The sequence below is a fragment of the Pelecanus crispus genome, chromosome 5, assembly GCF_030463565.1.
Source record: "Pelecanus crispus isolate bPelCri1 chromosome 5, bPelCri1.pri, whole genome shotgun sequence".
Taxonomy (NCBI): domain Eukaryota; kingdom Metazoa; phylum Chordata; class Aves; order Pelecaniformes; family Pelecanidae; genus Pelecanus; species Pelecanus crispus.
Genome location: NC_134647.1, coordinates 78283645 through 78296432, shown reverse-complemented (window position 1 = coordinate 78296432; position 12788 = coordinate 78283645). Strand labels below are relative to the sequence as shown.

Here is a 12788-nt window from a genome sequence, read left to right as displayed (position 1 = left end):
AGTAAAAAATCTTCTAGTTTGTTACCTTTATGAAATATTATTCAGATCAACAGCAAAACCACTGCATTTTTACCTTCTATCTTCAGGCTCTCGGGTGTTGGTGTATTTTACATCTGAATGGGGAGCATCAGTCTCACAGATTATTTCAGGCTGGAGTTTTGGGACAATATTATTTCTGCTATTTTCAAAATCAAAAGTTGTTACTTCATCCTGTGAAAAAAAAGAACTCTGAAAAATCTAAAACTGACTGCGAAGGCAAATGAATGCAGAAATTTTACTATAAGCATGTGAAATTCTTAACAAGAATTATCTAAGCTAAAATGGTATACTTTAAGAAGACACAGATAAACAAGCTTTTAACACTGATGAAACCTATTGCTCTTTGCTACTAAAACCATTTTTTCCTGAATCCTCTCATGATTTTGGGCTTTTGTTTTTTCTGTGGTGGAACCAATGACACGGAGAGTTAAACACACCAACCATGCAAACAGTTTGCCACCAAGAGTCATCGGAGCATTCTGTTGAGACAATTCTGTACGTGTAAGTTAAGGGAGCATGTGCTGAAATATAAGGGAAGAAATCCATCATAAAGATGCCAATATTACAACCTTGTTAAACTATACAGCCTGAAATTCTTGAAGTTACTTGCCTGAGATGGCACATCAGGAGCCTTTACCTCAGAGGAAGATTCACATATTTCCCCAAGGGAAGAAGCACGGGGTGGAGCAGGTGGAGGCTCAGGCTCAAGTTCAAAGTCCAATTTGGCTACAGGAGAGTCACTGGCAAGAAAATAAATAACTCTTTAGTGTATAGCAGAGACTGTTTTAATAGTAAGAAAACCAACTTAAAACTGCATGTTACGTAGATTTCTCCTAAAACAAATGTTGTGTGTGTAGATCTGTCTGTAAAATGGATGTCCAGAATTAAAGCACTGAAAGGTCTGCAGTCTTGCAGACTAAACAGATTTGACAGACGTTATGTACATTAGGGCATAAGCATCTCACTGTTACTCTTGCTTTTAAAAGAGCTGTAGCTATCACCTACCTGGCTGGCAGCGTTAGTTCGGGAATGTGTGCATCAACCACTGGCCCGGTAGCAGGCACTGATGCTTGAGGGCTGAAGGTGCCAGAGTGATTTACTGTAGGAATAGCTCTTCTTACCAGCCTTCCCCAAGTGGCAATATTAATATTCATTTGAGGAGCTCTGAGAAATGTTTTGCCTGTGGATATTGTGAAAAAAAGAAAATAGAGTGCAAGTAATTTCCTTGCTTATTACCAAAAGCTATAATTAAAAAAAATTCATATTAATGAGTTTATAGTTTATGAAAAACAAACTGAATTTGTCATATTCCTTAGCAATTCCTAATTATTCACTATTAAGTGCTAATGCATAATAAGGAATTCTAAACCAAAACATTTCTAAATGCAATGCCAAATCCTTCATTATCAACAGCTTTATTCACAGGCAAATATTAGGTCTCTGTATAAAAAAATATCACAGATCTGTACAATTTTTAAGCTTTACATGTTTATATTACCTTGCTGTTTTGAAAAAATTTTCTTCTGCCTCTGGAGTTTTGGTCTTCTTTCAATAACTGGATTAAAAAAAGTAACCTGCAGTTCAAATAACATGTGTTATAATTCAAGTTTCAGAACAAAACGCATTCTTAAAAGTTTAAGAAAAACTTCATAAACTATTCTGCAATATAATACTTGCAAGCATGCTCAAGTGCTTCAGAGAAACATTCTTACCTCTGCAAACAGAGTGCCCTGGGGTTCAAGATAGAGACACATGCCATGCCGTTGGTTATCCAGGAAGTCTTCCAACCTCAGAAACTTTACTGCACACAAAGATCTCCAGTCACGCCAATAAACTGAGATTTCTAATTCACGTGACTACGACAGGAAACACATACACAGGAAATTACTTATTAGTAATTGTTCTGCAAGAGTTACCTCTGTACAATCGTAAGATCTAGCAACTCGAGGATCAAGATGCAGAGCTGTTACTTTAAAAGTGTGCCAGGGCTAACTAGCCAAACCGAGCAAGCTCTCACTAGGATGATCGTAGCATTTCACTTCAGTTCAGATGTGATCGCCCGCGTCCAAATAAAAGTGTAAGTGTAAAATTCCCCCAGAAGTAGAAGGAAAGAGTCACAAACAGTCACCAGACTTTTTGAGTCAGTCTAACAGTGCTAGCTCAAGATATTTTAGCTCAAGCTCTGACGACAAATTTTTACCTGTGTTTAGAAACCTCAACTTTACCAGTTTTCCACGTTATTTACAAGTACCAATTGCATTTCATAGCTGCATAGTGACATTTTAGTACCTGCATACGCATCACGATGCAAGACTTTATACAGTATCTCTAGAAATACATAGTTTTTGTAACATGGTTGTGAAGAGGGGCCAAAACCTCTAAACTAACAAGAACTACTGCTATATCTTGCTGATGGGATTTATATATTCTTAGGGGGTCTTATATGCTTGTTACAAAATGTGAAGAATCCAGCAATACAATTTAACAGCAGCATTGTATGTTACTAAGTTCAGTTAGCATAGTTTAATTCCATCATGATGCATCAACTTACTGTCTTTATATGATAGCTGTAGGTTTTAAAAGACCCAAGAGTTAAGAAGCAGCAGCAGCTAAAAATAAAGATGGTTTGGAACGTGCATTTCCAATGTGGAAGGATGCGTGGGCATGCCCAGCAGAAGCAAGGTCCTTTTCTGGCACCAAAAAGCATCTAATATCGAGTTGTTAAACAGTGAACGTGACACATATGAGGCTGGTAGGAGCAGCTACTGAACTTTGACTAGTTCTAATCTTATCTGAGAATAACCAAGGCTTGAGGACTCCACAGCTGCTAGTTTTGTTCTGCACTACTCCTAACCGGAACCTGAATTTCTCTACCTGCAGGTCTAAAACTGCTTCCTTCCTAGATGGAAGGAATCTGGTTTGGGGCTCAGAGGGGTGGGGTGAGGTGAGGAGAGAGCAAAAACAGGAAGGTGGCTTTTCTTTTCTTTTTTTTTTTTTTCCCCCCCTCTCTCTCATTTATTTTAAATATATACTGGAGATGACATTTAGGCTCCTAAAATACAGTTTGTTTTTCAGTCTATTTTAAATACTGATGGGAAAAAAAAAATCCTTGTACCTTAAAATACTATGACTATCAGGTATATAAAACACAAATGCTTGATTAAACATATATAACATAAATTTGCTTCAAAAGGTGTGAGGAAAGAAACACGAAGTATAATTTCAATACTTGCATCCTCCAAGTAACATTTAAAGTTCTAGGAAAGAACTATTAGTGAGTTTGTTTATTATTCCTGGAGAACGAGCAGCTTCACATGAGAACACTTTTACAGAAGCACTGTAAAAATTCTATGACATAGCTTTACCAAAATATCCAAATGGTATCTGATATTAGAATTTACTGATAAATAATGAGAAGTTGATGATCCTAATAAAAACTTAAGCACCATCTATCACAGGCTAAAAAGATGCTAAGTGTTAGATCTTGGATAAAAATATTATGTCAGTCTGTAGGCCAGAAAAGGTAAAATTTCTACAATGCCAGCCCAACATAACAGCTTAACCCCAGGGAACTCATTCTGTTAAGGATGGGAATACTTGCACATATGAAATTTGAACATGATCACATCAACAGGAAAAAAGAACTAAAGCAACGTGAGATTAATCTAAAGAATCAACTATAGCTGTCAATGAAGTAAGACCACATTTTTACCCTGTCTAGTTCCAGTGTAAATTTCTGGTCCCATGACTGATTGGAAATAGGTTTCCAGCTAGTTTGACCAACCACAGTGTTATCCAGCTTCAGTACAGCACAGACTTCATCTGTAAGTAAAGTACACAAACTCAGCTTAAATCTTTAAGAGGATTTTCCACAAACAAAAAAATCTTCAGTAAGATTCCCTTAAAAATGTAATCTCATATTTAATGGGTTCTTATGGGCATAATAGTGTAGTTGTGTTTTGGTTTTTTTGTTTGTTTTTTTCTTCTTTTTTTTTTTTTTTTTTAAAGAACTTGACAGATGAAGAAACACGTAAGTTTAAAGCTTCAAATCAATTTAGTATTTTAAATTACAGAACACAGCATGCACATTAAAATGTAAATAAAAGATATGCATAAAAATAAGAGAAGTAAGAGTATACTGAACTGGACAAGTCATCAGTTTTCAGAAGGTTTCTACTACTCCCACTTTTACTTTTACTGGTTCTGCTCATGAAAGATGATCTGGCTTCATTTGGACTCCAACCAGGTAGCGTAATCGATGTGGCTTTTGATCGACCAGGGACGTTTTCTAAAATATCTTGGCAGCCCATTAGCCTAACTTCCAGGGTACCTAGAACAAGACAGACAACAATTTATCAAAGATTTCTGTTCTTAAATAAACGAAGTGAATGACTAGTGGCTGATTTATGGCAATAGCTCGCATTCTGACCCCTGCAGGGTAGAATAGAAATATCAGATGAAATCAAAAGACAGATCCAAGACAGACATATATACTGAAAACAAGCATTAAGGGTCAAATATGCGAGACTCAACCTTCTAGAAGGAGCAACAGTTCACCAAAATAACACAAAATTAAGTTTTTGTTCCGTGTCTCAGAAGTATCTTTGTTTTCTTCACTTGAGAACCTGACTGACTTGGGTTCAAGTTGTAAGCAATGTCATTTTTTAAGATGACAAATCTTAAATTTCTCATTAAAACGATGGATCTTGCAGATGGGACAATAACAATTTTTCATTAGTTTTATATAATGGATTAATATTGGATACATTGCTTCAGTAATTAAAATGAACACATTGACTATTGAAACTACAAATTTGTTTAAGATACATTCAGAAATCACATTTGCCTGCTGCACGCTGAAGTCAAATTTGAGTTAGTACATAATTTAAAAATCATTGAATTGTTCCAATTTGACTGAATTTGGATTTATAAAAGCTGAAACCAGAAGCTACTCTTCAAAATCTTCTACATCTTTAAACAAATGAGGTAGAAAGGCTGCTGTTCTAATTTAAGAGTTTCCTCCAGCAGCACAGAAACATCTAAATACTGCAGATGGTTACAAGAATGGTAGGCTTACCTCATCCTGTACAAGATAGCATCTGTAAAACACCACTGACACTAACAAAATTAACTATTAGAAGTGGTAAAATTAGTCAGCTCATAATCATGCTGTCAGCTAGAAATGCAGTGTTCTTTTGACAGCAAATGCACTTAACTGTGAAACTTAAAAGTACTCTTTTGTAACAGAAACTTAAGTCAGACTTGACCTAAAAATGGGCTGGCAACATTATAGCCCAACAGAACAGACACCAAGAAACCAGGATGAGAAGAAATCCCATCCTGTAGGGAACTAACAGCCATAAGTGACAGCTAAGCATTAGGCTATGAAGACAAAGAGATGCTATTGGCTCCCAAAACAGGTTAAAAGGTAGGAAGGATACTTCATGCCCAAACTCTGTTTAGGAAGAAAAAAAAAAAAAAAAAAAAAAAGGCAGAAAGGCTATAATCCTGTATAAGGTCTGGATGAGTATCAGAAAGTTCTGCTGACGCATGTTAAGAAGTATGACAGTAGCACTGATCTATTTTTCACAAAAGTGTTAGAGGCAAAACACAAAGACACTGTTCTTTTAAATCCAGTTCAATACAAAAGCTCTTTGTGTAGCCAATATGAAAGTGAAACTATTAAGAATCTCACAAGCATGTAGCTCTGTTTTGATAATTGCTATTAGAAACCGTTCATATGTATCAGTAAATCACGTTAAAGAGGAATTATCTGTCACTATATATATCTGACCCATGATTATGTATTACAGGAAAAGAATAAAAAAAAAAAAAAAGCTTTTTTAAAACCAAGGCACAGTACTTCCTGCCCATGGTAACTGATCATTTGAGATTCCATATGATGAAAAAGGTTCCCTCACCACTCTGCAACTTTACAAGGGCTCTTGGCTCAGGTCCTGATGCTTTTTACCCTTTGCTACGTGTCTTACTGAATCAAAATGGAAGACAAGTAGACTCACTCCATTTTATTATTATTGCAGCTCAGCAGAAGAGTTCCTCTTTCTTTTAAAATATAACCCCACAGTACTTCAAAACTAAATTCTGGTTTCAGTTATACATGTATACATATAACATTTGAATTACAGATTGGTTTTGTAATAAACTTACTCTGCTAATAGTTCATTTAATAGTTTACATATAAAATGTTTTAGGAAACAAAACAAAAAGCCAAACCTATCTGTACTAGTAATTCTTATATGACCACTTATTAAATAAATTTAGTAAAGCAACATACCCTGAAGTAGTCAAACCTATTTGCTTTTCTTTAAGAATATTGAGAGGCAAATGTTTAAGAGCTTTGTTATTTGCTTTTCTTTAAGAATAGGGAGGCAAATGATTTAGAGCTTTGTTAAAGCATGGCTCATCTCTTGAAACAGTTTACTTCCAATGAATGACAACAATTCCAGGGGAACCCAAACTATAAGAAGTTCCTAAGTCTTATGTTTTTATATAAATGTATTGTTCCCTCACAGTAGGCTAAGTCTTAAAAAAAAAAAAAAAAAAAAAATATATGCACACTCACACACTCCATGTTTAATTGCATGGAAAACAATTCACACCAATAAACAGAGGCTTCAATAGTTCCATGCATGTTTGTTAGGATCTCCCTCTCTGGTTCAGAAATATAACACATGTTTTGGTAGCATAAATCTCACCTTCTAGGAAGCCAGTGTGGTCCAGTGGGTAAAACAGGGACGGGGAGAAAAGCTGGGTGTCTATCTCCAGCTCTACCACTGACTACTTGTATGACCAGGGCAAGTCACTTAACCTTCCTACACCTCAGTTTCCCCATCTGTAAAATGGGGATAATGATACTTAAACCCACCTTTTAAAGTGCTTGATAATCTAAAGATGAAAGGTGTTAGGTAAATGCTAGTAATACCGTTCCATAGTGACCTAACTTAAGGCTAGAACTTCACTTTTTCAATAGGATTATAAAAAGGTCAACAAATAAATCAAAGAAACTTCTCTGCGTTTTTTTTTGGCACACAGACACTTGGAAATTCTAAATGCCTTTGTCTAGGAAAAGAACAACAATGAAATACATCCAGAAAGAAATAAAGTTGGCATTAAAGACTTGTTTTAAACCATTTAATAAAATAAAATAAAAACCCAAACCCTCCATAAAACATACCTGTTAAAGCTGCTGGTTTGGACAGTGTACTATACTGGTTTTGAGTAGATATTACACTTTGACGAGGACTTAATGTGGGTGAAGAGACCAGTGAAAGCTCCTCTATAATAATACTGCTTTTGGGATGATTTTTAGGAAGTTCATTCAATCTCTGTTCCAGTGAATACTTCAAGAGGTCCAACTTCTGACTTGATTCATTAAATCTTGCTTGCGCCTTTTTAAAACAAAAAAAATTTTGAAGTATTATTATTGACATTTGAAAGAACATTTAAAATAAAGTATCAGAAATTGTAATGACATAAATTACTTCTGAAAGTGCCTTTCTGTCCGTAACTTTCCCAGATCCAAGTAATTTCATCACATTTTTTGCACCTTCTGCTACAGCATACTCTATCCTAAAATGATGCCGTAATTCTTCCATTCGGAGTTCGAGAGGGCTTATCACAGGTTTTGCTGCAAAGAGATACAAACAAACAATCTTCATTGAAGCCCACAGCCATGTCTAATTTCTTTAATATTGACCCCTCTCCCATATAAACAGAGGGGAGGGGAGGAAAAAAAGGAAAGAAAAATTGGGGAGGGGGAGGGGGGAAGGAGTAAGAGATGCAGATTTGGTAGCCCAAAGAAAAGCCTGAAGTATGTCATAAAGGCAACAAGAAATTTTAAGCATCTGCATTTGAAGGAATAAATAATTGATCAGGGCCTCAATCCAATAAACAGGTCCTACTCCTTGAAGTGCTGTAATTGCTAGAGGATGCAAGAAAAAAACCCTATGTCTTCAGGTGAGTTAAGGGACAAAAGCCAAATCTCCCAAACATCAGTCAGCTGGCAAGAAGGAGGTTTTGAGACTTCCACATTTCTGAACCATGCTCTGAGGATTTATCTTTCAATCTACTCTGTAGCTAAGTAGATCCCTGATAGGTTTCTGATAATTCTCCTGCTTCACACGAAATCCCAGGGAATCTGGCTTCTGCCAGCACAGAGAATGTAAGAAGTCCCATCCACTGCCTTCCCAAATGGTTTGGGTTAACCATTCTAATGTCCACTTCTTATGAGCGTTTAGATTTCCTAAACGGAAGTTAGGAAGTTTCCTGGATATATTCCTTTCTGTTTAAAGCTCTAAGAGTAGTAGGAATACAAAAAGGCATTTGAAAGCCCTTTCTAGCTTGAATATCTTTCTTTTTCTTTTGAAAAAATGATATACCTAACCCATGTGCTAACATGGGGTGTTAGAAAAAGCCAGAAGTGTCAGAAGCATAAAAACAAAGAAAACCAACCCCCCCATCCCCAAGCTTTTCGTTATCTAGGATATATCCAGGCCTGATTACAAGCATTGCCATACAATGTCAATACTCAGAAATACATACGAATAAAGTTCAAGACTTAGAGATGTACCGACATGCCCACAATTTCATAGGATACTCATGCTATTACAGCTCAGGGGTATTTTTTTTTTTTTTTTACATTTAAAGTTTCCGAAGAAATGCAAGTTTAAAACTATTTCCGAAATGCAGCATGAGTATAAAATAGGTCATTTTTAAAAACATTGATTTTTTGTTGTTCTTAAAATACTTGTTTACTACTCAATCTAGCCTAAATACCCATACAGACAGCAAAAATTTGTCTCCATCTGTGCTCCCATTAGTAATAATAAGGTCAATCTATTTAAGTATGACAAGCAGGCTTTGTACCTGCATCAGATTTTTTTTTTTTTTTTTAGGATAGTGAAAAGATTATATGCTTTAAAGAAAATTACTGGTTGTTAAGACAAAAGAAAGCATGTGTGAAGGGAGAACGAAGACCTCAAAGCAAAAAGGGACTGCATAAGGTATAAAAAGGATGATGAAGAGACGTTGTATTGCTTGTCATTAAGCTTAAGGTATTTTGCTTCAAGTCAGATGTATTTGGCATCCTAACACACACAATGGTATGCCTAGTCTCCACCTATTTTTGGTTCATGCAAGCTTTGTCTACCATTCCTACTAGAAACGTAGGATAACTCTGTGTGCATATGGGTACATATCTACGTGGCATTCTGACATTAATGATTCATATTTCCTTTCTACTCCATCACCATTATCAAAAGCCAGTTCGTTGGTCTGGACTGCCTGAAGAATCTGCATCCTTATAACTTCTATTTTTGTCTTGCTGTCCTGGAGCATCTGCTGAGCTGTGGCAAGAAGTTTTCGATCCTATTAAAACAAACAAACAAAGGAGTTAAAATCGTAAACCCTTCATGGAGCAAAACACATTGAAAGCTTCAAAACCCACATGCTTTAGGAACAAGAATTAAATCTATGTAGTTCATTTGGTATAGCAGACCAATTCAACTAACCGCATTAGGATACTAGTGAAAATTAAGTTAGGACAGAGGCATATGCTGATTGGTTAAAGACTATAAGCCACTCCCATGGAAACTGTATCTGTTTAAAGCTGAATAGAGGCGGCATGATCTAGCAACATCACATGTTTAGATTAATGTTTTGTACGCTGATACTAAAGACAGGACAAGATACTAAGTGCAAAATATCTCCACCCTATGCAGAATGACTCAAATCTACCGTGAGTATGATGAGCACGCTTCTAATAGACAAATTGGTTAGATTAAATCCATATAAAAATCATTGTACTAATTCACTTGAGCTGATTTTCAATGTTGAAATTAGAAATATGAAGTTAGCTTACATAGCACATTATAAATAAGTCTGCACTATGTTCTTCTGAACAAATGAAAGTTGAGGATTTTTTTGCATTAATAAATACATAATATATAAGGGTTACTTCATTAGCTATTTCATCAGTACAGTACTTTTCATCTAAACAAATTAAGCTAACTAATTTTTGTTTTCAAATGCAGTAACTTTTAGAAGAGAACATTTCTGAAGATGAACTTGCAAACTGACTGACAGTACTATTTTTTGTCCCCCAGTTACTGGAGATCTGTCTTACAATGGATTATCACACGGTTCTTGGATGTGGAACTGTGCTTGTGCTTCTATGGCTGCTGCATGGCTCACTCTATACGTTCTGGGAATTACCAGATAACTTAAGGGTGATCTGACTTGCAGTAAGAACAAAAAAAAGGGATATAAGAAAATTTAAGGCAGTCTATTTGTCCTGTCTGTGAGGTACCAATCAATCACAGTAATTAATAGTAGTCAGTGTAGATGAGTATCACACTTGTTATAGCCCAAAGGGTATTTTGGTTAACTCATTTTGTAGCCACTCTATAACCTCATTAATAAGTTACTTTCCCATGGACATGGTTTATACTTATATTTTTAATTTTATAATGAAGTTATCAATTATTTAAGGAGTTAAAGAAATTCAATTCTTCCCCTTACCACAACCAAGACAAAGAACTGCAGTGTAGCACAGATACCCAGAGCTAGAAATACTGGCACCATGAAGTATACGGTGAGAAAAATCAGTATGCTGAGAGAAGTTTACCTTCATAGAGCTCCTCTATGACCTTGTGCCTAATGTATTTGCACACTCAGATATTTTAATGCTGCCCTATGCTCTTCAGGGTAGATACACCAAGATATACACATAAAAAGGCTTTGGCTGCGTGGGGAGAAATTGTGCCCCCTGTGCACACCATAGTCTCAGGACTCTTTGTTTTGATTTTTAGCATTAATCAACATTTTAGAGAGATACCACTAGTTTTCATATTCTAAGATCCCACGTTAGCTATCCAATTATTTAATGAATACACTGAATTTCCTAAATAAATGCCTTCTCAAATACAAGTGTCAGCTTTTGAAATAACCAGTATCTACAGCAGGGCATAAGATCTAAGTAACAGATTACGAGCAGCTCTAGAATCCTGTATTAAACCTTATCCATGCATCATTCTGATGTATAAACATGCTGTAAGTGTTTCTTTGTCTCTATCTTCGCTTTTATCTTATTTTTGATCTTGCTGATCTTCATTGTCCCTCATATCCTCTTACTGCAATGGATTTGCTTGCTCAGGGGCAACATCAGCCCTTCAATGTGTAGAATGGAGGCAATTCAGGATTATAGAGATATCCTTATGTTTTCAAGAGACAGAAAATCCCATCTTCAGAATCAAAATGGATGTGTTATACTCAGCAGCTCTGTTACTGTTGGAGGCTGAATACAAAGTATTTCAAGGCATCTCCCGAGTATAGAAGAACTGACAGTGCCTGTAAAACTGATCTGCAAAGCTGTCATGGGATCTCAGAGAATCCGCACAAGTCTGAGGAAAGATGATCAATATCTCAGAAACACTTAAGTCCAAGCAGGTTGAGCTGAATGCTACTGAACAAGTAGAGTAAATACAAAGGGAAAAACTTCCCACGAGATGATGGGTTTATTACTATTTACAGAGTGCTGCTTCATTTTTAAGAAACAAATTATGACCTCCCTCCATTAAATTTAGGTCTGAAAATAATACAACAAATTTGAAATTAGATCATATAGGACACTTGAATAAAGGTCACAAAAGAGTTTAGTATGTTTTAAAGAGGGTTCTGTGACTACTTTTTAAATTACTATTGCATTACCGGGGTTGGATTCAAACTGGGAATTTTCTGTCCCTTTTGCCCACCTCATCCAGACACTTGAGTTGTTTTAAGCTCTGCTTTTTAAAACGTAATCACCACGCTCAAGCCTACAGTTTAAACCTGCCAAATTAACTCACTACTGAGTACTAAGAACACGAGAGAATGAATACGCACCACTTCCATCCTGTTTGTTGAAGCAGCTGGCAATGCTTTTGTGTTTTCCAGCTTGCTCTTCCCAGCCCAGTTACTATATACACCCAATCTGGGAGGCTGATTTAAGCATTTACCAATTGCAAATACAAGATTCAATCATCAATTTTAATTACAAGCCTTAATCATAAAGCAAGCCAGAATTTATCCTTTCTACCTTGTTTGATCAAAGCTGCCTAACAATGTCTAATATTATAGCCTGAGTGTTTAGTTAAGTTTTTTCAGGCTGTTAGAAGGTTACTTACCGAGGGTTTATTAGGAACATAATTCATGTATGTCTTTTGATCCATTTGGGTCAGCTGATTATTATTTTTAAGTGTACCTGATGTTAAGTACATGGCCCCAGAGAATGTAGACTCCAGGGTTTCCAGGAGCTAAGGGCCTGTAGTGCATGGACAGCATTCCCAGACCCTTAGTCATAAGGTGCACTCCAGAGATTTCTTCCACCTGCCCCAGGCTAGCGGGTTGCAGGTCACTTTCAGATAAGGCTACCAAAGTACCAGCTGGTTCAACAGAGGTGCTGCTGGGACAGAATGAGCTTGATGGCACCTACAATCCATCTAAACTCATTTTTCTGGGAGTGAGCAGCATTTGCAGTAATTTTTTTGAGGTATTAGAAAGTCATACAGCAGGCAGATACAAAGCAATCTGCCTCTCCACCAGTCCCTAGCAGAAATTCACTCAGAAACACAAAGTTCCTTTCCAACGCTCTCTAGTTAGTATCAATTATAATTATCAACGCATTTCACAAGTGTCTACTCTTCAAGTCAAACAACTCTTTTTAATAAGTTCACTGACCTAGCTAGGTGTTG

The 12788-nt window shown here is 36.3% G+C and overlaps 1 protein-coding gene across 3 annotated transcripts in view; it reads right to left on the bottom strand.

Annotated features, from left to right (window-relative positions):
* PKN2 (protein kinase N2) overlaps window positions 1–12788 on the bottom strand; it is a 55811-nt gene that overhangs the window by 7962 nt on the left and 35061 nt on the right. Inside the window, exons 4-13 of one of the 3 annotated variants that reach the window (XM_075711602.1) lie at window positions 9309–9426; window positions 7542–7687; window positions 7235–7448; window positions 4184–4369; window positions 3752–3861; window positions 1752–1895; window positions 1538–1613; window positions 1045–1219; window positions 650–779; window positions 74–210 (exon numbers count right to left, since the gene is read on the bottom strand). In XM_075711602.1, the coding sequence (XP_075567717.1) occupies window positions 74–210; window positions 650–779; window positions 1045–1219; window positions 1538–1613; window positions 1752–1895; window positions 3752–3861; window positions 4184–4369; window positions 7235–7448; window positions 7542–7687; window positions 9309–9426 (1436 nt within the window). The remainder of the gene's footprint in view (window positions 1–73; window positions 211–649; window positions 780–1044; window positions 1220–1537; window positions 1614–1751; window positions 1896–3751; window positions 3862–4183; window positions 4370–7234; window positions 7449–7541; window positions 7688–9308; window positions 9427–12788) is intronic. The other 2 variants (XM_075711603.1, XM_075711604.1) reach the window with 2 other exon arrangements.